Here is a 24,785-nt window from a genome sequence, read left to right as displayed (position 1 = left end):
TTTTGGATCTTAAAAACTACAGAGGCTGAGTCCAACTGAAGTGAGCCATCCTGTATCCTCTCTTTAGTAATGCATGAGTTGATTAAACTTTGATTCTGGTTTTTTTTTTTTGGGGGGGGGGGGGGGGATGTTTAGTGGTGCCATGGAGTTTGAACCATGTTTCTTCTGTTATCTATGGCTGTTTCCTAGTAAGATACTCATTATACAACTTAACAGTCGCTGATGGCTCTCATTTTCCATTGGGCATTGCCTCTGTGTGTGCGCGTAATGGGCAGTTAGGCTGGGATTATGCAAAGCCATCAGTGGGATCTGAGCATCCACTTCCTATTAAAACTAATGTGATTTAATCCAGAATTCAGATTTAGAAGGAAATTGTCTTTTCTCTCTGTTAATTAGAATACCATGCTTTTAAATTGCATTTGGAATTATAAAAGTCCTGGGTCAGGGGTTCAAAGTGTTTGTTCTTCTCTATTTGAATAACAGTCTGCAACAAAAGCTGCACAATAGTTTAGGATCTCATTAAACTTTTCTTGGAGAGAGATTGTTAATAAAGCTTTAAAGTATATAACTGGTGAAAGATGTCAAACTGCCTTTGCAGTTGTGAGATCCCATGCTTAACTTCTGAATGGGAATGCAAGCTTCTCTGAGAGCTGATGCTTCAACGAAGTGCTTGTTCTCTTTGTCTAGGAGAGCATCTGTCTTCCACAGTAACGCCTTGCTAATGCAGACACAGCGTGATGCCTCTGTTTTTTTATTTGTTTGTTTTTACGCCATTCTCATCTCAAACCTTTGAGACCTTTTGGGCCTGGCATTCACGCCTTAGCAACTTTTGCTTTCATCAGCTTGGGGGGGGCTTTAGCTAAACTGTGAAACTGTTCCTCAGCTGTATGTATTGATGTTCCTTTGCGTGATCTGATGCTGCACAGTGAAGGACCTGGTTATATTTGTCACATCTAGAGGAAAAATCGCTTTCAGAGAGTGCTTATGAAAGATCGAATCAGAGGGAGGTTTGAAGCTTGAATCATCTTCAGCCCTATAGATCTTTAGTAAGAGCTGCATCCTACAAGGTGGTATCTGCTATCTTTGCAGTCACGGATAAAAATGCCAATATGAGTCTGTAGACCTCTGCCCAAGAAGTCCTCAACACCATAGCCCCAGCAGGTAGGGAAGAGGGATTAGCTGGGAGCAGCAGAAACATCTCCAGGGAAGTATGGAGGCGGAATAACTGGTCTGTTAATGGCTGGCCGCAAGGCAAGAGGTGGTGACACCACAAAACAACGCACAGAAGAGAGTGGTTTGGTGACCTGAGGGAATGCAGATGGGCATTTCTGCCAGCTAAAGCGGACATGGTGAGTGTTTCTGAACTCTTAACGTTCTTCAGGGTCTTGGGGAACACTTCATTTTGATCAGTCATTTAGAAAGGAATAAAAACCTTTAATGGGGCCTTAATACGAGATAGTAATAAGAACTCAAATTGCAAAACAGGCTCCTTAGTTCCACTGACAGAGAAACTCAGTTCTTACCTTGGGAAGCTCCTTCTTCCTCGTGCCCTGTGTTGCCTCCCACTTTGCACTCGGTCCCCGCGTCCCAGGACACGCGTGCGCACGCCCGGGGTAACCAGCCACCACCGCCGCGGCCTCGGTTCCTCCCCACGCTCTCCGCGGGGTGCTGGCAGCGCAGCCGGCTCGGGGCCGTCAGCGTGCTGACCGCTGAGCCTGGCGGAGACGAGAACTACGAGGGCTCCTCTTCGCTGGCCGTCCCCTTCCTCAGCCGATGAGCTGTCTGTCCGGTAACCTGTAGGAACTTACCGTCTCCAGCGCTTCCATCAAACTTGCATGGTATCAGCCTGTTCAGTCCAAGAATTGCATGGCGAGGAAGGCTGGCCAGCAGATCAGACCACGCGACTGCACAGCCCTTTTTTACTTAGCAAACCAAGTGTACCGGGACCATGCAGTTACTGGGGGGGAAGTCTATATTTACAGCAATTCTTACGGTTTTACTTTATTTATTTTCAAGTACACACTAACAGAATTTTTGAGATTTATGATCAGATCATGTCTTTGAACAAAAAGATATACTATCAGTGGGAGAAATCAGCATTTTAACCACACTCAGGATTATCATAGATGGAAAAGAAGGAAAGGAAGTGTGTTTTTCAGTGTTTCTGCTATTTTTTTCATGCATTGAGAACGCTTCCCCTTTCTCAGCAGTTTCCTTGCTTCGCTTTTTGCAGAGAAGCATGGCATGGGATGACGACAATTTCTTTAAGATGGGGAACTGTGATTGTGAAATAATTGGAAAGAAAAAGGTTCCTTTACATTTTGTTGGCTCCTTGCTTTTTTTTTTTCCACTTTGATAAAGATGAAGAAACTTATTTGTGACCCTAAAGCTCCTTTGCTACACAGTATTCGTTTGGGGTAGCCATATGGAATTCCGAATTTGCTATACACAAAGAGATTGCAGCATAGCAATTAAGAGTATAGTGGGGTTAGTGTGATTATTCTACCTTCGTTATACATACAATAATTTGCGGCGTACATGCAATAACTCGCAACAGTAAAAATATGAGATTTCCCACCCCATTTGGGATAGAAGTAAATCTAAGCAAGTTGAGACTCACGCATTGTATTCTGATTCACCCTGGAATAGGATGATTTTTTGTAAGAGAAGCACAACTTGCAGGTACGTCCTTAGTCGCAATCAACACTGCAATAGGTGCCATTTGCATCTTAGGAAAAATATATACATACCAAAAATTACTTTGGGCAGTTTACTACAGTAATAACAAAGGGATGGACATGATAATAATCCTTTACCACTGTGTTTTGTTTGAGGATGCTGGTGAAAGAATTGTGCCTCCTGAACTGTGCCTTTCAAAGGTGACAGTATTGTTACACCCATTTTAAAGACAGGGAAATGACATGAGCTGTGGGAGGTTAGATATTGTGAAAAGTGAAGTTTTAAATGTGTACATAGTTGTCTAAATGCTCACAGATTTTTTTTCTCGTAATAATCATAAAAATGTGTTGGCAGCATATCAAAATTAATAATCCTTACTTCTATTTATGTGCTGTAGGCACTCCAGAATTCCCCAGACGTATTTCTTGCCCAAGTTTATGACCAGATTCGAATCAGTCTCTACATTTCTGCCAAAAATTGAACTTTAGTCATTTCACAGCAAATAATTCTGTCTACCCAGCAGAAGAGTGTGATATCCCTGATTTTTTCCCTTTCCCCAACATGAAATTCACTTTAGTCTGGTATTAATGTATTTTTCCTTCAATTGCCTGCAAGGGAATCCTGTAATCTTGCAGTAGTGATTGGGCAGACCGTGGAAGATACTGTAAATGTGCAGCGTTAGCACAGGTTTTTCCAGTAGTCTAAATTGTGTAAAGTCCTTTGACATTAACTGGGACAAGCTTTCTCTCTAGGGTTATATTGAATTTCTCTTTCAGTGTCTTTTCCACCTCTTCATCCTCAAGAGTTACAAATTCCACCAGATCCATATTTTCTTTGTAATTGTATGTGGTCTCGGTGAGTGTCCACCCAATTAGGGCTCGAAAGCCGTCGGTGGTCTGGAGGGTGCAGATGGACTTCTGCGTGAACAGGGAGTCGGGAGACGTCTGAAGGTACGTGCACTGGAAACGGAAATCTTCCACCGTCCGTGGCTCTAGGCTGAACATGTAAACTTTCCGACACTCTTTTTTTTCCAGAAGGTCAGAACTAGAGAAATTTTGATTAGGGATGTATTGTTTCCGTCTCATTTTCTCCAGGTACCAGATGGCGTTTTTTTCTGTGAAGCGAAAGACGCCAGGAGCCTGGGGCTGGTCTTTCCCAGACACGAGCTCCATTGGTTGCCACATCTGATAGGACACACCAAAGCCCCCGTCAACAATATAGGCCTTGCCATCAATAACTACCTTTACGAGCAGGTGGGTCATGAGAGTGGCATACATGTTTTGATGTGGATTGAATACGTATGCTCCCAGAAAACTGGCATCGTACCCCAGGCACTTCAGGACCCAGGCTAAGAGCTGATTGTTCTCCATGCACCAGCCGCCACGCTTCTTCCTCACGATTTTGTTATAAACGTGCTCCAGCTCCAAAGTAATTTTCTCCCCGCAGTGGATGCTGAGATTTTCGAATGGAACAGCACGGATGTGGTGCTGGAATATATCAGTTAAGGTTTCCAAATCTTGTTTTTCAAGGGAACCGTTATAACCCGTTCTCGCAAAATACTCTTCAAGGTTCATGTTTCCTGTAAAGGAAAGAAATGTTTTTTGATTTTGTTTCTTTACATCAATGATTTATGATGCTGGGAAGAACTGCCCAGGCTGTTGCCAGCAGAGATGCTTTAACTTACTGAACCTCATCAGAGCAGATTTTAAAAGCAACAAATATTGCTATCAAACAGTTCCAAGGGCAAAGAAGAGTAGTGCATGTGAGGGTTTGCTTTTTGCCTTAGAGTCATCCCTATGGCAAACAGTTGATGCAACTGCCACTTGATATGCAAGGTCTGTGTAACAGGGATTTGCTGTATTTGCATTGTAACAGCAGGCTTAAGAAGAAATATAAGATCTCACTAGGGAATGCTCAGAAGCTTTCATGAAAAAGTCTAAATCCACTTTTCAATGAAAGGAGTAGCAGTGCAGGGAGCAGTGTTGTCTAGCAGTTGGAGGGAGAATAATTTGAAATAAATTCACGTGTTGCTTTCATGAGTCTGCCACTGATCTACGTGATCATAAACGAATGGTTCATTCTCCACTTGTCTCTGTTTCTTCACTTACAAAAAGTAGAAAATGATGCTCCCTGCACATTTTGTGAAGTGTCAAGTTTTATTCAGATAATTATAACTGAGGAAAACCTCCGACCTTTTCAAGGGTCACAGACCAGTGAGTGCCTTCTCTGCTCTGAGTGTTGCACAAACTCATTTTGGTGTTGAATAACGATTCTGCATAGAGGTGAGTGATCTCAAAGACGAAAAGCATGTCTCTATCCCCAGCAGGGCCCAGGATCTCCTAGGGTGTACTGAAAGTGGACAGTGGATGGTTTACAGCTCTCTAATCCTGGCCTTTCATAAAACTTTTATTTATTCCTTCCAGAGGTGGCTCTGAGAACTACTGCAGCCTAGTTCGGTGCCTTCATGGTCTTTTCTGCCTCTAGCAATGCCTGTCTTGATCGGGAAGACTCTCATGAGCCAGACTGCTGCCTGAGGAACTATTCAACTTATTTTTCTGCCTTTTGATGCCACGGGAGGTCATGCACAGCTGTCTGCTGGCCTTCTCAGTGGCCCATCACAGTCTGCTGGCCATCATTGCAAGCTGGATGGTCCGTAGGTCTCTAAATAGATCCTGTTTGTAAATGTTTACTGTAGATTGCCTGCTAGGATATGGAGCTTGACATGACATGTTTTGAATGCTTGAACCTTTGCAAAGAAAGCACTAACCATTTCAGCGGTTCAGCGTTACTGCAAATATTTAACGTCTTGACAACTCAGCTGCTTGGAAATCTTTTGTGCATACAGTAAGCTGAGCTTTAGACACTTGGTATTAGCAACTCAGGAAGTCTATTGTGTTCAAATAAATTCAGCAGTGAACCACTGAATGTTTACTGCAAGCTAGGATTTCTCAAGATGATTTTCAGTGACAGATTTGTGATGTGCATATGCATGTTATGGAAGCAGCTGTCCAAAGTGAATGGAGAGCCCATCAAATACAGTATGTTATCTTCTACAGAAAGGAATATCGTTTTCAGTGCTTTTCAAGTGTGTTGGAGGATATTTTAAGGTAATATTTGTTAAGTAGAAAGTAAACTTCCAGCATTCCATGGAATGGATGTTTTTGGTGTAAACAAAAGATTGGCCAAAATTAAAACCTTTTGTCCATGATGCCACCCAACTTTGGTGGGCTGGATAAGACAGAACTTAAATTCAAAATAGCCTTGATTTCCCCCTCTCCTTTTGATTTGCAGGGTCAAATTCTATCCAGTCCTACCTGGTCATATTCTGAATGCTAAATAGTGAGACTGATCATACCAGCATTGGTTCTTGATTTTATATTATTTGTGATTTCTCTCTGCAGCTCCATAACATGATTGAGCAGCGTTAGATCTTAACTGCTAGGAGATGAAAGCTACAGTTCTTTTGAATTGTGAACAAATCAGATGAAAAGCTAGATATCGAAAAGATAATCCCAGAGAGGTGACTATGATCTATACAGAGAAAAGCAGCAGAACTTTCAAGGCCTGTTTCTAAACGTACAAGTAAAGGTGCTAATGCAAAAATATTTACTAGCAGCACCTCTTTACCATGACTGTACACACAATCAGTAATTCTGCTATTAAAATACGTATCTATTTTTATCCTGATGCAGCTAGTACACAGGCTTTCTGGGGTAGGCAAAACAGTCTATTAGTTTCATTTTTAAGTTGTTTTTAAAGCACTGTAAAGAAAGCAAAATGTATTGATTATTTAATTGTTTTTTTTTTCCTTTTTGCTTCCTTTGCATTTGCAATACTTTTAAATAAAGTTAAAGATATTAAGGAAAAAAAACCTTCCGATAACAGGCGGTAGTTCTGAATTTACACCCACTGTCTATCTCAACAAACGCATCTCTCTGCTAGCCAAGTGAATTGCCTTCTGAAGAGCAGAAAGACAGAAGAATTGAAATTGTGTTATTATTGCTTTGCCCTCTTTAAGAGCCCATATTTAGCAGGCAGTGTTTTAGTTCTATCCCCACATATTTTTATAATAATTTTTCCTAAAGGGAATTTGCTCAAATTTATTCCCCATGACCTTTACCATCATAAAGAAACCAGTTTGTGTTAAAAGAAACTTACCTCTTAACATAGCCTTACTTATTTACGTATTCAGCTGCTGGGTTGTTTATTACTGGGGTCGCAGTCGGTAAAGCCAGGAGCAGATACAACCTGCAAGGTCTGTCTTCCTCTTTAACTCAGTCTTCCTGGCCTGCACTCCTGAAACTTCAGCTACAAGAAGGGGCAGAGTCCACCCAAAATGCATGCACGTTTTCTGGACTTCACTGATCCATGAGCAAATTAAACTTTGTTTCTTCTCTATTAGGCAATGTTTATGTCTTCCGCTGGTTAAGACCAGATTGCGCTGGTTTTCTCTGCAAAATAATTTCAGCAGATCTTCAAAAATGCCTCAGCAATTTTTATCGTTAATTTAATGTTAACTAATTTAATGCATTTTGCGGTGGAGGTTGGTGTTCCCTTTGCTTGTGGGTGCCCTGTGTTGCCTAGACGTTGCAGGCTACGTTTGCTCAGACGCACAGAGCGACTCTTCTTTGCTCACACAACTTTTCAGGTCTGCTCAGAGCTTCCACTGCACCAGCTGCTCATTTGCTAGCGATCTCATGTAATGCCATTACAAATATTTATTTGCACAGTGTTACATATGAAATTAAGTAAATAATGTGTTTCCACTCTAAAATGTGGCCTTCCGCACCTTTGACATATTGGATCTCTCCCTTTCGAGCTTGCATGGTCTTTGTTGGAGGTGGAAAGCGAGTGACGGTAAGGGTGAGGTCCCACTGGGGAAGGTGAAGGGCACGTTGGGCTGTATCTGGGAAGCAACGGAGTTTCAGGCACATCAGCTGCCCCAGCAGTGAGCGTGACTGGTCCACGCGCGCGTTGAGCAAGCTTCGTCCCCGTGGCGTGGCCGGACTTCCAACGCAGAAGGAGCCGCTTCCAACCGCCAAGCCAGGCTGCCTCAAGAAGGGGCACAAATTCAAAGGCTCTGTTGTTCATGAATGAAAGACCCTTACTTGGCAACTGCAGTTTTCCTTCCCTCACCCTCTCGCGTTATATATCCTCTACAGGGCTGGAGACCAGGCTCCCTTGGAGAAGAGTCAGTACTGGAGAGTGAAAAGGCTGTTGTGCAACGCACACCACGCTGTGAAATCACACTGGTGGCATGTCCTAGCTTCTCAGTGTTTTCTTTTGCAGCATTAGTTGTAGCCTTTGTGTAGAACAATATTCATAAAAAATATAAAGCTTTTTGCCTACAATATTGCTATGCCTGTTCAACATCAGAGGAAAGTTAGGCCTCAAAATGTTTAGACTGTATTTTTCAAAGGTTGATCTAATTTTGTTTGTTTACATTTTTTATTCTAAATGAGTGATTTTTAAGAACTGTTGAAGAGCTTCAGCTCTTGTTGGCTTTGTTTAGATTTCAAAGAAACAGAAAAAAAACATACTGAAAGTTACAAAAATTGGACACTCGGAGAGCATTTTTTGCAAGTGCCCTTGCAAAACTAGCTCACTGGAAGTCAGTCTGAGGTAAGGTAATAGAACTCAAGTCTTTCAACTTGTTTTCAACATCAGCTAATCAGCACCTGCAGAGAGTGGCTTGTTTTAAGAAAGGCTTAACCTCTCATTTATTATGGATTCTTGAAGGCCAAAATCATTTCCATTCTCTATTTCAGACTGCTCAAGAAAGTGAACAATTTGTAAGACTATGTTGAGGAGGAGATGGGGAATCATACCAAAAAACATCAGAGGTCTTTTGTGTAAAATGCTAGTACAGCTTCTCCTTACCAATATCATATTGGTCTCCTTTGCCACAAAAATATGTCAGAAATAAAATGAAAGCTAGAGAGATGGAACAAAATTTAACAGAGACAAAAGGCAATTTCCATGCAAGAAAATTAAAGGTGTCTCAAGTGTGTACAGAAGGAGGAGTTTAAGAAAAAATTTGAAATGGATATAGACAAGTAATTAATGATGTACTTAAATTTACCAAGCCTTGTGTTCATCTGAACAGCTCAACTTTAGAATCAGCTTAATATGTTATTAATGTTAATTTTAGAAATTTTTATATTGAGTAGTTAAAGACCCATCTTGCTGAGTGTTAGAATTAGATCATACCCACTAAATTAGGTGGCAAGCCATGAACATTTACTGGTATGAGTTTGTTCTCTACTGTTACACTGAATTTATCTTTCAGTGTCTTCCCAACCTCTTCATATGTAAGAGCTGTGATTTTCACCAGGTCCATGTCCTCCATGTAGTTGTACTTCAGCTCAGTGAAGGTCCATCCAACTAAGGCACAAACCCCTTCAGTGGTCTGGAGAGTGCAGATTGATGTTTTCTGAAATAAGGTATCCGGAGATGTCTGTAGGTATATATTTAGCTCCTGGAAGTCATTCATATGTCATGGCTCAAGAGTGAATGAATATATTTTTCTGATCTCTCCCATTTCTGGAGTATCAGTTGAAGGGACACTTTTCTCTGGAATATAATGCCTCCTTTTTATTTTCTTGAAGTACCAAATACCATTGTCCTCCATGAAGCGAAAGATGCCAGGAATCTGAGGCTGATCCTTCCCAGAAATCAGCATCATTGGCTGGCACATTTTATAGGTACCATCAAAACCACTGTCTACGATGTAGGAATTGCCGTCAATCACCCCCTTCAGTAGGACAACGTTATGTCAACGGTATATGTTCTCTCTGCTGGATCATAACTATTGCCTCCAAGAACAGAGATGTCATACCCTATTCCTTGCAAAGCCCAAAATAAAAGGTGGTTGTTTTCCAGGCACCATCTACCACATTTCTTTCTCACAATCTTATTGTAAATAGGCTCTAAATCCAGATCAATGCCCTCCTCACAGTGCACGCTGAGGTTTGCAAAAGGAGTCGCCTGGACATGATGCTGGAAGATGACTGTTAAGGTTTTCAAGTCTGCATCTGTATGGGACCCAATGATAACAAATTCTTGAGAAATAGTCTTGAAGGTTCATTTTGCCTGTCTGAGCAGAAAAAGAGCTGGTTACTGTTGGATGGCTCTCAAGAGATTCACTCCTATTTCTGTAGCGCCGGTTAACCAGCCTGCAAAGGTACCCTGTGCTTTTTGCCTAATATTTGAAAGAAACCTTTGCCCTTGATAGCAGATGAGAACAGTCTAGGGCTGCCAGTATCATCTGTATTTCTTAAAAAAAGGAGATAAGGATAGGAGCAGGTGAGAATAGTGCCTTCTCTCTCCAAAAATTTCTTCAACCCAAGAGGCTCTCCGTGTCATAGGCACCTACAGCGCTTGGCACAGCAGAATCTTTGGCGTGACGACAGGTGACAAAAAAATTATAAAACTGCCAAACAACAGGTCTGTGGACAAGTTGTTAGACTATACTGGAACAAAAGTCACAACGATTTCTTACTGTTTCTTCTTACAGTACCAGGTAAGGAATTCTTTACTTCTCACACAGGTAATTTAACTAGAAGGTTTTACGTTCACAGCTTTAGCTAACGGGGATTAACTTCTCAGTGTGTCACTGTTTTAGACAAGCTGTCATGTGAAGTAGATTGTTGTTTTCATAATCTCTTCAGTTTCCCTGTTGAGTTCAGGCAGAGCTTTGACCTTGGCTGTTGATGAAAAAGGACTGTTAATTTTTCTAATTCAAGGGTCAGAGGAATTGATAATTATTAAGAATATATTCAAGGCATATTTGGTGGTTTTCTGTTTTGTCTTTTACAAACCAAAGGTGGCAGTTTGAGCTGAAATTGGACATATTTTGTGTCATGTCCCTGATCTCCTTCTCTTCATTAGCAGAAAGTGACTCTCCTTGCTACTGACGGTGTGGCCAAGATGCAAAAGGCTCCCAATAACATTTCTAATCCACTGACTCATCTGGTATCTGCAAGGATTTGTTTTGCCCTTAATTTAGATTTAATTTGGCATTTTTCCATGCAAGGATTTTTTTCCACAACTGTTCACAATCTGCTAAGGACTGTATTAATTTCTGAAAAGTCTGGAGATTTCTTGCTCCTTGAAACTGATCCCACATTCCCCGGGAGGATTTTCCGAAAAGCAACTCGCTGTAGATGACATAGGAGAAATGACTTTGCCGCTAGCGGTCTCGGCACTGGCCCAGCTGCTCCGGCGGAAACGACCCGGAGTTTAGCTCGATTTGCCCACAAGCAGCCGCGCGAGTGCCCAGCGCTTTGGGAGATCCCACCTCGGACAGCTCGGCAGAAACCCCCGCCCCGGCAGGTGGGCACATCAGATGACCTAATCTCCAGACTTTCACCCCAAATTCAATGTCAGTGCGTAACTCACTTGGCTTCATTGTACTGTTTCTGACTGGCGCTAGGAGCAGGATTCAGTCTGTGTGAAGCAAAAACACAGGAAAATGTAAGAAAATAGAGGACTGCCCCACTAAGGGAGTAAGAAATAAACATTTTCACTTCAAAAGAACCAAAGGGACTACATGAAAACACAGTAATGCGTCTTTGATACTGCATTTCGTGCTTTTTTCCCATCTCTTTTCAGGACAAGGGCAGGGTCTCCTTGGTAACGGTGCTTGCGGGAAGCCCGTCCTCCCTCCCCGGCGGTCGGGCACGCGCGTCCCTGCAAGCCGCGGCGCTCTGCCACCCTGCCACCCTTCCCGTACGGTTCCCATTTTCAGCCGTTCTGCATAACTGGGTAAAAACGTCTCTACCGTGACGGTGTCAAGCTAAACCTCCGTGCCCGGGAAGGGAGTCACCAACTCCGTCAGCCTGGTGGACCTTGCAAGCCTGGAGTTGGCTTCGAGACAAGAGCCTGTCATTTCCCCCTCGGGGCCAGCGAAAGCCTTGGCAAAAGACAGGTTCCAGCCCCATAAAACACCTCCATGGGAAAAGCACCATGAAAAACCAGCCAGTGCCATGCTCTTCCCGGGCGCGAAGCCCTGGGTGCCGTGGTGGGAGCCCACGTGGGTGTGGGCTGCGACGTGGGGCACGGAGCGAGGCTGCAGGAGAGAAGTCGCAGCCCGTGCCTCGCTTTCCCCTGCTGCCCTTCCTCTGGCTTCATCGATTTTAAATCGTCATAGTAGAGAGTCTCGTGGTGGCTGACCAGATGGGTTCGGATCTCAACTGATACTTCAAGGGGGTCAAGTATGGTAAATCTATAGTGACCACAGACAGACAGCAACGGTGCAAACCACGGGCTCTGCTCCCTGAGCTTCCTGGAGGCAGCTTGTCTTCTCGTCACGGTTCGGGCTGCTCCGCGCGGTTGTTCCTCCCGCGTTAGTGATAGTCCTGTAACAGGGAGCAAGCCCACACGTGCGGGATGGTCTGCATGCCAAAGCTGGGCTGCCAAGTATCCGAGCTCCCATGCAGATCTCGGTCGTGTTAATTTTTGCTCCCACGGCAGCCGAGCTTCGTTCAGCGTTCATGCACGTTCATAGGATCAGCTTGGTGGGCAGCAAGATTCAGACGTTGGTTCTGCCTGTCGGCAAACGTCCCTGGGGATAACTGCGTCTTTTCACAATCAGAACGAACAGCAGAAATGGTTCCCCGCCGCCAGAACTCACGAGGGACTTCCACGGTAGGCTTCCCTGCACGTGCCTACACAGCTTGTTCGGTTTTAAGCTCCACTGCATGCGAGTCAGGAGCTGGGTTTTTCAAACCCTCTGCCTCAGCGTAAATGGGGAAGTTTAAGTCTTGGGCACTTGCTCTTTGTACTTGGACAAGGTCCTCGTGCTGCAGCTCGCGGTGTTGGCCCTGGGGGTGGTAGTTTCTCCTTTGCTAACGTGCCCCCAGGGCTGAGCACAGGCAATGCAGACATACGTGACAGGCTTTTCCAAGCCACCTGACCCATGTCGGCAAGATGAAGTTAAAAACTGGACCCTTGGGGACTTAACTGCAAGCCAGTGAGTGTCAGGCTTTCCGTGCGGGATTGCTCGGAGCTCCCAGGAATGTTTGTGCTGGGAACTCTGCTCTTAAAGATCCAGGTTCCCTTTCACTGCCTGGCCCAAGGGACATTAGCCTCCAGCAGATCCAGGAGAAGAGGTAGTTGTTTTTTCTTTTATAACATTTTCTGTCGTGATGGCTTTATTATTTTATTTGTAATGGCATCATGCATGGAAAAAAAAGAAGCAGTCATGCAATTCATCACGTTAGGTCCTGTAAAAAGAGCTGGAAGCCAAGCTGTTCCCCAAAGAGCTTACAGTATCGAGGAGACTTAAACCTCCCGTGTTGCTGGTGGAGAACCAAAGCCCTCCAGGAAGACACGGGAGAAATACAGTTCGGGGAGCGCGAGCAGCTTCTGAAAGCGGTTATAGCCTTGCCCGCAGCAGGTCTCTGCGGGGGCAGCTTGGTTTTTTGATCCCCTGAAGCAGCAAAACAACAGGGCAACTTTCGATGACGCAGTTTGCGTCGCTGACGCTGGTGCGGCCTGCGGGAAGCTACTTACGGCTGAGCGCTGCTCATTCAAGCCAAAGAAGACATCGATCTACCAGCAGCGGGTGGCAGCTGTTGAGTTAAGCACCGGCCCTGGGCTGTTGCTCGCGGCTGACACCGAAGCCCCAAAGCAGCAAGGCCAGGTTTCGGAAGGCACTGAGCTGCCCAAGCCCCTGGGCTTCAAGCCTCGTCCGTCCTCAGCGAGGACGCTGCTCCCAGGGAGCGGCCTGCGGTGCCTTTAAGAATTTGCCTCCCGAGTTAATGATAAGAAGAAAGCAAACGAGTGAAATCTGAGATGGAGGGACTCTTTTTCCCCTTCCAGCTGCCAGCTTCGTGCGCTCGCTCCGCGGTACAGTCCGTCTCCCTGCGTGCGCTGGGCGGAGGCGGGGGGCTGCTAGCACCAGCAGCGCCGAGCTGGGCTGCGGAGCGGGGAGAAGAGCGGCCGGGGCAGGGGCTCAGGGCCATGGGTCAGCTGAAAGAAAGGCATTTTCTTTAATTATTGTTTTCCCTTCACCTGTTGAATGTCTGGCCGATAGACATAACCAGCTACCCACGAGCCACCTGCGAGCTCGCGGCCGTACCAGCTGCCGCGCGATCCCCTCCTGCCCGCGTCTTCCAAGGCCTGGCCGGGCGTTTTGGCCCCTGCTCGCGACACACTGCCGTGACAATAAGTGCGACAGGGTTTGTGCAGCTATTCCAGCGCCCTGCGGCTGCTGAAGTGCCAAAGGCCACGGCTTTCGCACCCTCCCGCTACGAGCCAGGTCCTGGGACAATTCCCGCTGCCCATCGGGGTTGAAAGCTCCTGGTCACACTATACGGAGCCCCAGTTTCCTCCGCAACCGGCCACAGGTCACCGTTAACATTTAATTTCCTCCCACCCTAGGCAGGGGGAGAGCCTGGTTTGCTATAAGCGGCTCTTGCACACATGCAGCCAAGCACATATGGATGTGTTTGATGCCAGGAGGAGGGGGATTCGGGGGACTTACTGTGTCGCTGGGAAATATATTCTGAGCGTGGAGAATAGCAGCGCCTTTTATTAACTAGCACATAAATTGCTAGTTATAGAAAGCCACATACATTGTGTAACAAAATAAAAAAGGGACGGTGAGGCTGTTCTATTTTAAAAAGCCTTATCTACAAAACATATAATCAGGACAACTGCAGTGATTAATGAAGAACATATTGAAAACTTTTACTTTGGAAGAAATTGTAGTTTGGGGGAAAGAAACAGCGGAATACTTGCAGTTCACAACACTTGATTTCTTTTATTGAATTGTAATTTGCTTAATTATAAGTAAGTGCATAGTTGTAATGCTTCTGTGATTTGTACATAAAGCAACATCAAGCATCATCTCAAAGGGCAATATGATTACATTTGAGCAATTTCTCATACTAAAAATGTTAGCCTTTAGGTATCTGATTAAGATTTATCTTTTCTCCTTATATCAATATAATTAGTATCACTGCAAACACATCTTCAGTAGAACAGATATGTTTTGGAAAAATCCTTCCATGCACGAATTTGCATTCAGCCACAGTAATTAACGTGCAGTGATATTCAGAGTAGCGGGAACACCCCCGTGAGCAGCGGACGTATTCCCAGCAGGACACTGCTGGATTTAGCAAACGGGCTGCGTGGGAGACGCTTCACATCCAAAGTGAGCGCAGAATTACTGCTTTTTGGATACATCAGGTGGGTGGGAGTTGTGTAACATCAGAAACGAGACCAAATTTTCTCCAGATGTTTCTGATCAACAGTTTTAGGCCATAAACAGCCACTCTGAGTATTCACCACGTATGTCCTAAGTGTGGAGCTGGGTGGTTACCGCACGAAGGGTGTTAGGAATGTAGGGGCAAAAGAGGACAGACTTCGGCTTGCTGTAGCAAACTGAACACTGAATGTCTTTGTTTTTCCAGCTATCAAATTTCAAAAAGAATATGGTAGTCATTTAAGATGCAGGTATGGTATTCCCCAGGTGGCAGTGCAAAGTAATAAGGAAAAAGACATACTGCCTGGGCTCTCCACCCCGCCAGGGTTAGCGGGAAAAGCTTTTAAGAGATGAAAGGAGAAGGGAATGGGCAGAGTCTGCTTCCAGCTAAGCATGAAGAGAATGGGAGTGATTTGACTGAGCCAGGAGGAAATTATTTGTACCTGAACCAAGGAGGGATGCAGGAACAGTGGTGAAAATCAATTTCTTTTCCAGATTCATGCTAATATGTTCTGCCTTACGCTGGGGTAGATGGAAAGAGAAAGCCTAACCTTTAGTGCTTGACAAAAATAGGGGAAAAGATTGTATTTAATATCACCGTACTGAATTAAATCAGGCAGTGTGTTAAAACAGAGACAACCTGCTGGTATTGATGGGTACAAATTTCTTGTCTAGTGTTATGTTGAATTTCTCTTTCAGCGTTTTCTCTATTTCTTCATCTGCAAGGATTCTGATTTCCACCAGATCCATATTATCCTTATAGTTGTACTTTATCTCCGTGAGTTTCCACCCAACCAAAGCCCGGATGCCATCGGTGGTCTGCAGACTGCAGATGGACTTGGTGACAAACAGGGAGCCGGGCGCTGTCTGCAGGTGCTCGTTGCGGGGTCTGAATTCTTCGATGTCTCGTGGCTGCAGGGTAAAGAGATAAACTCGCCGGCAAACTTCTTTTTCCTCATTGTGAGAAGTAGAGACGTTTTGGCTGTGGACATACTGTTTCCTTTTTACTTTCTCGAGGTACCAGATCCCATTTTCTTCCAGGAAGCGAAAGATGCCGGGAGTCTGAGGCTGATCTTTCCCCGAAATCAGCTCCATTGGCTGCCAGAGCTGGTAGGCCATCCCAAAACCTCCGTCCACAATGTAGGATTGGCCGTGAAGCACCACTTTGAGCAGAAGATGATCGATCTCATCAGCGTACGCATCATACTCTGGGACATAAACTTTTGATCCCAGAAGGGTGACATCATATCCCAGAGTTTTCAGGGCCCAGGACAAGAGGTGGTTGTTCTCCATGCACCAGCCTCCGCGGTTCTTCCTCACGATCTTGTGGTACACCGGCTCCAGGTCCAGCTCCACGCGCTCTCCGCAGTGGATGCTGAGGTTTTCGAAAGGGACCGCGCGGATGTGGTGCTGGAATATTCCCGTTAAGGTTTCCAGATCCAGTTTGTCGCAGGGGCCCTGGTAAGAAATTCTGGCAAAATATTCCTTGATGTCCATGCTGCCTCTGGAAGAAGGGTGAGAAAAAAATAACAGCGTGGATTGGAAGGGACAGAAGGATCTTCCCCCTTCATTATTATGGGCCCTAATCAACACGAGCAGCCTGTTCAGAAGAGGACCGGGAGCTGACTAATGGCCCTACCGAAGCCAGCTGAATATAAGTGTTAGCACTGAGAGGAGCCGAGGGGACGCTGCTGGTGAGCACAAACGTTATTTTTAATTGTTTCTTTTACAGCTGCGACTGGAGGCTCCAGCTGTGCTAGGCACATTTCAGCGGCCGGCAGCAGCACCGGGCCGCGCTGGAGATGCAGCAGCGGAGGCACCTGCGACGTGGTGGGATTTACGCACGGTTCGACCCAGAGAGGCCGAATCTGCAGAAAAACCCTCCCCGCCTGGGCTAAAGCCAGCCTGCCTCGGGATTTCCTTCCTCACCTGCTCCGGCTTGCGCCGAAAGCCACCCTGGCCTTCCCAGCCCGTCACGGGGCCGCGGGAAACGGGATTTTCACGCTCCCGGGGAGCTGGTTGGTCCTATCCAGGTGCCGCGAGATTTCAGACAGCTCTGAGCACGGAGCTCTGCTCTATAGGTTATCGGTCCAAGAGATCCCAAAAATGCTCTTAAGTACCCGTTTATGCATCTTAAGTTAAAATTACAAGAAACAGTCAAGATAGACAGGATTAAATTATCCCTATAGTGAAAAATGGCACACACCAAACTGCCTGGGGATTTGGGATGGATGCTTTCAGTATATACCAGAAGCAATGAAAATACAAAGATTCACTTCGTACGATTTCCTGGCACAAGCAGAAAGTGTTGCCAGTTTGGCAACCCCCATTTCCCAAAATTTAGGCTACAAATGTTCAGAAATCTGTAACGATTGCATCAGGGCCAGCAGCACATCCACAAGATGCAGGCTGGCTGAGCGACCCTCGGGGCAAGTGTACCACGTTATTCTCCCGGGGAGTCTCGTTTTTTGGTTTTTGGCTGGTTTCCAAGCTTTTCCCCACAGCACCAGAACAATGACTTCATTTATTTTTACAGATGAATTTTTTTTCAGAAGTGCCGTTCTTGCCGTGCGAAACTTTAAACCAGCCTCAGCGGTCGTGACCTCTTCCCCTTCTCTGTTTTGGCAGAAGCAGGGAAAAAAAATGTATTAACTCCTGTTTAAAGGAAGAACCTTATTGGTGCAGCGGTTTTTTTGGTCTGGCCGTCCGTCTCTTGTGCCGGTTTCGGATGCCCTCCCAACAGCGGTATCTGCAATAAGTCAGCTGCCGCGAGTGCCTGATCTGCTGGCGGCTGATAACCCAGCAAACACACCAGCAGCTCTGCTGCGCGGCCGCGAACGCGCCCGCCCGCGTCGCGCTCTGCTCTCCGGCAACCGAGCCATTTCCCGCAGGGTTTCGCCTTAGCACGTATTTAACTTCCTGTTTAGGAAGTGCTCGCCTGTCAAAACGCTGGCTTTAAGAAAGCGTCTTACCTGCAAAATCACTTCAACGGCAAATGTCTCCCCTGGGTTTGTTTGGGGGCTTTTTTAGGCTAAAGCAAGTGGCGTGGCTGCGTGTCCCGCACCTAGCGCGGACGGGGACCGGGACCTGCCCTCCGGCTCCTCTTCGGGGGAATGTCTTTTCCCCTCAAGTTGCTTTCGCTCTCCTCTGTCAGATTGCAAAAGCTGAAAGGAAAAAAAAAAAAAACACAACAAGGGTGGAGCACAAGCCCTGGACTGAGCCGGCAGGAACCAGCAGCGCTGCCACCAGCCGCATGCACAATCAGTTTGCTGCTGGAGCGGCGGCGACTGCATGGGCTCGCTGCTTCAGTGCTCTCTGCAGCGGCTGGTTTGAGCTCGTGAAATGAAAAAGGCATTTTCTGTTTCGATAGCTAGCTGTATGTGTAAGTGGAATAGATATTTTTCCCAGGTATTCGGTTCCTGGTTGTTGGGGACTGTGGGGAATCTTGCAGTGCATTTAATCACAGGATTTTCCACTTTTTCCTAAAAGTAGCAAGATTTCTGTGCAGCCGCGCGGAAACCTGCAGCTCCTGCGCCCCACTCAGCATGCACGTGAACAGCAACACTGCTGCCTTTGCCTAATTTGCTGCTTATAGTTTATGTGCATTTCTTTATTACCCTAAGTTTCACAGACTGTAAAAAAAAAAAAAAAAAAAAAAAAAAGGAATGAGACAACAGCGTGTCTTGTTTGATCTTTGCCCAAAAATAGCACCTTAGGAGGCCGTGGTGGTGAAGATGCTATTGGCAAAGTAGTGAATACAAAGCGCTAACACGAAGGGTTTGCATCCTTGTAGCACATTTTGTACTGAGTCTCTCTCTCTGCAAACTTTGCCTGCATTTTCCCAAGCTAAGCCTCATTCATTCCCGTTATATCCGCAGGCTCCGCAGGCTGGGTTTGCCCCGGGCGCCTCACTGAGAACCCCGGGCAGCTTTGGAGCCCCTCGGTTTGAGCTGAGCCCCCGGCCGGGGCCACGTGCCTGCGGGATGGTGCTGATGCCCCACGCTCGGCTGCCAGAGAGCTGCTTTCCCTTGTTTTTCTCATGGAAAACTCTGCAGCCTGCAGAAGGGATGACATTCCCTGGCATTAAGTTCTGAAAAGGATTTTAAAAGGAAAAATTCGTCTAGGATGAGGTTGATAAGGGATGGAGGTGATAGATCTGTGAGTCATGGGGGCTTGCTGGGCAATATCGCTCACCTGAGCTCCCAAAGCGAAACTCCGCTTCCCACCCCTGGGGAGAGACGGGGCTGGTGCTGCCTGAGCCTCTTCCAGAAGACCCTCAATGTAGCTGCACCCAGCTTTTATTTATTTATTCATTTACCCTGCCAGTAGCATTTAATTTATTGCTGAAATCCTTCTCCCATCCTACCTCTCCTGAGAGGCCGCGTCTAATATTCCTCCCATGCCCCTTCAGCATAGCGTGATGTGCTTCAATTTTTGCTTGGGGAAATCCAGGCCCTCGGTGCCAGGCCTGGGGAAACGGCGCACAGCCGAGTACCTGCTCGCGGCTAACGCAGCATCCCTCTCTGATGATCTCCGTGACGGCGCAGGGATGAGATGAGCATCCCTCACGCTTATCAGCCTTCATAGGCAATTTACTGCTTGTGACTAATGGTGAATCTCGGGAAAATCCTACCTTTGGAGGTTTCCACACGCTGCCTAGCAGAGCGGGGGCTGAGCTCGGTGAGTGTCCCTGTGAGGCGGACTCCGTCTTCCTCTGGCCATCTGGCCCGAGGGCTGCTGAAGTCTGCCACCGGCTCTCGTAGAAACTCATGCAAACACAGGGTTGGGATGGCCTATTTTATGCAGCTCCCTGTAGCAAAGCCGTACCCGTCTACCTCTTTATTATCTGTATATTACCTGGAGGCTTCGTCTACAAATTATATCACATTCTGCTTATCCGCCTGGTTTTGGTGGGGGAGAGGGAAGAGAGACTTAAGCTAGTAAAAAATCAGTATATTTAAAAAATAAGAATTAGTAGAAAATCTTAAATTCTTACACAAGGTCAGATTCTGCCATGCTTCCGAATTCAGAGTAGCTGGAAAAGGAAACGCTACACAGTGTGAGCTGCGTGGCAGGCTCTGTCCTACCATTTCCAAAGGGATTTTAATAGAGGTAAGCTGCTCTAATGCAAGTAAGAGTGGTAAATAATATTCCTAGCCCATAAACATGCTCGTAACGGTAGAACTTTCTCATGCTTTATATTCGCTGGCTTCTTTACGTAATTATACGTATCAGCCGTAGCTGTGGCTACATATCTTTGCGACGTCTATCTAGCACATCCATCACATGCAGCTCTTGTGGTCCTCGCTTCCCCTCCGCTTGCTGAAGGATGACTTCGGGACTGTGTGGCCAACTTTTGCCTGCAGGATTATAGAAGGGGATAGCTGTGCTGGACTTTTCTTGGGCTTTTTTTCAGTGAGGAAGAGACCAAGTCTCAATTTTAGTGATTTCACTATCTGAGGGCTGGTGAGAGTCAAAAATTATGTCCTTGGCTTATTTATGCCCAATACCAATATGAGGTTTTCACACAAGCCAGCACAAAGTACACTAATGCAGGCCTGGGAGACAGCTTTGGTCTTCTGGGCCTTTCCACCTGGGGGTTTCAACATAAATCTTTTAAATGTAAGTGGTCATAATTCATTTAAATCCCATTACAAGGGGAACATTTGGCTTTTCTACCTAAATGGATTTATCTCACAGAAGGTTTGACGCCAAAAACATTCTAGGTAACAGCTTTGATGAAAAACATGTTCATACATCCAGCTTTTGTTTTCCCATGTGTCATGACTTCTGCAGTGAGAAACATCAGGGCGTGACCGCTCGTCAAGGTGCGTTCACAGCCGGGGAGGACAGCCTATGCGTTCTCGTGCTTCTGCCACCCCGGTGTGAGACTGTGGGACACGTATTGGGAAGCAGAAGTTGTCCTCCGTTTCACAAGCGGTAACCAAACCCTAAATGTGCTATTTTCATCTCCATCTCATGGTCCACCTCTCTTTCAGCTGCCAGCATCATTGTCAAGCTGTGGGAATTTTGGGGAGAAAGTTCTCCAGACCGCAACTCGGGCACTCGCGCTGTCCCTCTCAGCACGCCTGACGTCCAGCAGCAGGTAGCTTCACCTGTTCTTGCCACCTGGCTGGCAAGCAGCTGGCTAGACTTTGTGCCACCTTAGCAGCCACAGCTACAACTTCAGCTTTCCCTTCCCTGCTAGGGACGTGGCCGGGGACGTGGCCGAGGGCACCGATGAGGAGGAAGAGGATAGGAGATCAAGAAAGGCGGACCCAGGAACGCCTACTTGTGCTGGTAGGCAGAGAAGGGGTGAGTGGAGGAGCAACAAGCAGACTGGTCAACAGCGTGGGAGCTTGCTATATCTGATCTTTCGTTGCCCAATCTGCCCAATGCTGCCATGGCCAAAGAACTCTTTAACAAACATTTTTGGGTACCTCAGACTTTTCCAGCAGCTCTTTGGTCAGCTTTACCCTGTCCCCACTAACCGCTGTGTGGCAGAGATGATGTCTTATTTGGGCTCACGTACTTTTTCTGTTGACCACCTGGTTCTTCCACAAGGCCCTGGGGCACAGGCTCCTCTGGTCTTTCTTTCTAAATGGCCCCGTTCCAGACGAGTTGATCGGGAGTGGGCACCAGTGTCCTCCAGGGTCTGGGGTGCACAGGTACTGAACCTGCAAGCAAAATGAAAAACAGCACCTTCCTTCTGCCACACCGGTATTTAATATGAGGGATCGGTCTAACTGTGCTTGTGGAGACACACAGCTATGCATGTAGAGCAGAGTATGCATACAAGTATTACTCCAGAATTAATTATTCCAAGCCAATTGTTCTTTGAACAAATGAGAACAAAAATTAACTAGTTTTGTTTTGAAGCAACGGAGTTTGCTTGGTTAAGAATGGTTTGGCCAGAAAAGCCTATGTGGCCCTAAAGCCCCGTTTTCCGGACTGAATGCTGGGGTCTGAGAGCTTCAGCAGCCCTCTCGCCGCGTGGAGGACGGGCTCAGCGCAGGCAGCAGCAGGCCACGGTCTTCTCACGCCACGTGGGGAAGCGCCAGCAACTCCGCGCGGGGAGGACAGGGCTGGCGAGGAGGTCGGCTCCCGGGGCGGCGGCGGCCATGGTTCCCTTTAGCAACAGGAGCTGTGGAAGGATGCATTTCTCTCCTGGCAGGTGACACCGAGGGGGCCCCGGTGTGGCACTGGGCACCACGCGAGCGCTGCGGGCATGAGGAGTCGGAGCCCCGGCTTCCCGCACGAGCCAGCCGCGAGAGCAGCCTGCGCCTCCTCGCCGAAGGCCTCTAGACACCAGGGGCAAAACAGGCAATACGGCTCAGCGGAAGAAAGGATGAGGAACGGCGACGGCTCTTCGGCTGCCCGACAGCTGGGGTTTGCAGCTTCGGCTCTGCAAGAAGTGCCTAAGCGAGGGCTGCCCCCACTCCCACCACCTGGTCTTGATACCTGACCATTTTGCATCCTCATCCTCAAAAAATAGTCCAGTGCCTTCTAAAATCAGTACGCAATATATCCCCAGAGCACCTCTGAAGACCCAGGGCTTTAATCATTTCTCCCTTCATTTCACTGCACCCTCTAGAAATTGGGTATACTCCTTTTCACTGGCTTTTTGGGAAGGTAAATACTCCCAAGAGGAACCAGTTATTGGTTACCACCACGTTACAGCATAGCTGCCTAAGGGAGGTGTGGCGGTGTAAGATGCAGCGGGGCATCGGCCTTGCTCGCCGGACCCCGAGGCGGATTCGTTCCCAGCCGTCGGTCAGACGTGCCCCGCGGCCGCCTTCTCGCGCGGGAGCCGGTGCTGAAAGCGCGTTGCAGACGTCCACAGCCGTGCCCGGGAGCGAACCAGACGGTGCACGGGGTAACATGCAGTCTCCAGGAAACATTGTATAGTTGTGTCGAATTTCACCACATTTCCCCCGTTATTGGCGGCGGCTCCGTAACAGCGCAGTTCATTTCCCCATCCAGGGAAGGAAAGCGCCTTTTTGTAAGGCCTCGTTTGAAAATAAAGACGCTATTGATGCAAAACTTGGCGTGCGACATCCTTTTAGAATTAATCAGCCAATAATTCATCTTTCATCTGAAAAGAAATGTGTACTTTTGACAGACAAATATAAAAAATACCTTGTGACCTCGGCACAGATAATTCTACCAATTTATGTATGTCCTACGTACGCAAAGAAGATTTGGAAGTCAACAGTCTCTGTCACTATCGGGTGCATAAATGGCAAGGTATTCAAGCCTATATCCACACACAAAAAAAGACTAGCAAGGAATTTTAAAAAGAAAATATTTCCGGACAATCAACAGGTGTACTGACGAAAGGAGAGGCGTATATGTGCATGCTACTGTGGGGAAAAAATGAAAGTTCGTTTGGCCCTCTAAAATTCCTCCGTTGCGCTCACATTTGGGACAGTAGAGAAGTACTTACTAAACACTTGCAACATTTTGGGGACTGGGATATAGAGCAAGGTGAAAAGCATCTCAAAGGGAAATATTCCTGAAATTGCCTAAATAGAGAATATCTTGGCTTTATAACTCTTATGTTCTCTGTGAAGTGATATAATTTATATTAATGAAAATTACACACACACGCACACATATTAGCTCAGGAAAGAAAAAAAATCTCTGTGCATGTGCCTAAATTCAGCAGCAATAACCATTCATTAGCAGCTGCTCTTTACTTTCCGGTAACCTCCAGGGTATACCCTTAGCAGGGTTAAATTGTCGTAATTCCACCGGAGGTCGCAGAGCAATGCTCCTGCCGCTCGCCTGGCGTTGGGCCTGGCCCAAGCGCCTCCAAAATAAAATTGTTGTTTCGGCGAAGAGGTTCCCTTGACTTCCGTGGGAATTTGGATCAGCCCTGACTCAGGCAATCAGCCTAGAAACATGCAAAGCGAGGAAACAATTGCACGAGTCCTGTCATTCCCTCTACTTCGGTTTTTTTTTCTCCCCCGGAGGTAGGTGGGAGGGAAACGTTTTATCTCAGTGAAGAGTAAGAAACAGAGAGCTACAGTGACAGAAAAGAAAAAGGAAAAAAAACAACTGAGCCTTCAGACAACATGTATTCTTTACAGTGCAGCAACCCGCATCACAGGAATAATACACATTGGCGATGGCAGCGTATTCCCTCCACAGCCGCTCAGGAGCGCAAGCGAGGAAGAGAAACCGGAGCAAAGCGCTTCCCCCCACCAGACTTACCCTTCTTCTGGATGTGTCGGGGAGGTCTGGAAGTTACAGGAAGACTCAGGAACGGGAAAATGCTCCTGCAATGCTCTTCATCAATTCTTGGCAACCAACAGTCACATAATTTTCACGTAAATTTGCTCAGTGTAGGTCACATACGTGGAGCTGGGTGTTTGTGGAGCGAAAGATTTTCCTAATGGAAAAGCACAAGACGGTAGAGCAAGGGTTACTGTGGCAACCCGGACTCCGAAGCTCTCTGCTTTTCTGCCCATCGCACTGAGGAGCAATGCAGCAGTCCTCGAGGCCACTGGTATGATTTTTAAGTGGCACTGCGGAGAATCATGGAAGCATAAAAGGACTTTTCACGTGGCTCGTCCACCTCCCCACGCATGGGCATCTCGTGTCCGGAAAAATAAAAAGTAAAGCAAAGCGGGGAAAGGGCAACATATAGCTCTGCAGAAATAAAGAGAAATTATTCACACCTGAAACTGGAGGCTACGCCGGGAAGCAGATGTAGCTGTGAGAAATCACACTTTCTTTTGTAGCCGACAGTCTTGTGTGCTCCTGTGCACCAGCATGGATGGGAAGAGACAACCTGGCCCCCTAGGTGTTTAGAAAGAACTGAAAGTCGTGAAGCAGATTCTATATATGGTCAATGTGTCAAATTATATTCTGGACAACAGAGGAAAAAAAA

The 24,785-nt window shown here is 46.6% G+C and overlaps 3 protein-coding genes and 1 long non-coding RNA gene across 5 annotated transcripts; 1 reads left to right on the top strand and 3 right to left on the bottom strand.

Moving 5' to 3' along the window:
* Positions 1–1,971: 1,971 nt before the first annotated feature.
* Positions 1,972–6,991, bottom strand: NAT1 (N-acetyltransferase 1). Its single transcript, XM_026092621.2, has 2 exons — positions 6,838–6,991; positions 1,972–4,258 (listed from the first exon to the last, which is right to left on the bottom strand). Exons 1-2 carry the CDS (start codon positions 6,845–6,847, stop codon positions 3,381–3,383), a joined length of 888 nt encoding a protein of 295 aa, XP_025948406.1. The 5' UTR covers positions 6,848–6,991; the 3' UTR covers positions 1,972–3,380.
* A 284-nt stretch (positions 6,992–7,275) lies between these two features.
* LOC112978871 (arylamine N-acetyltransferase, liver isozyme-like) lies at positions 7,276–12,138 on the bottom strand. Its single transcript, XM_026092622.2, is given in 4 exon segments — positions 7,276–9,453; positions 9,456–9,726; positions 9,728–10,385; positions 11,080–12,138. Coding segments are annotated over 3 exon segments (885 nt in total). The 5' UTR covers positions 9,767–10,385; positions 11,080–12,138; the 3' UTR covers positions 7,276–8,878.
* Positions 12,139–12,523: 385 nt separating this feature from the next.
* On the top strand, positions 12,524–23,683 carry LOC135329794 (uncharacterized). Of its 2 annotated transcripts, none has more exons than XR_010391483.1 (4): positions 12,524–12,791; positions 20,890–20,996; positions 21,099–21,205; positions 22,065–23,683. It is a non-coding gene; the product is annotated as an uncharacterized LOC135329794 (long non-coding RNA). The 2 variants fall into 2 exon arrangements; XR_010391482.1 differs by lacking the exon at positions 12,524–12,791 and adding an exon at positions 16,384–16,584.
* LOC112978850 (arylamine N-acetyltransferase, pineal gland isozyme NAT-3) lies at positions 14,427–18,178 on the bottom strand. The gene is made up of 2 exons (XM_026092600.2): positions 17,863–18,178; positions 14,427–16,394 (listed from the first exon to the last, which is right to left on the bottom strand). The coding sequence occupies exon 2, from the start codon at positions 16,385–16,387 to the stop codon at positions 15,515–15,517; it is 873 nt and encodes a 290-aa protein (XP_025948385.1). The 5' UTR covers positions 16,388–16,394; positions 17,863–18,178; the 3' UTR covers positions 14,427–15,514.
* Positions 23,684–24,785: the final 1,102 nt, after the last annotated feature.

Source organism: Dromaius novaehollandiae, chromosome 13 (assembly GCF_036370855.1).
Source record: "Dromaius novaehollandiae isolate bDroNov1 chromosome 13, bDroNov1.hap1, whole genome shotgun sequence".
In the NCBI taxonomy this organism is placed as follows: Eukaryota; Metazoa; Chordata; class Aves; order Casuariiformes; family Dromaiidae; genus Dromaius; species Dromaius novaehollandiae.
This window is presented reverse-complemented; position numbering and strand designations above follow the sequence as displayed.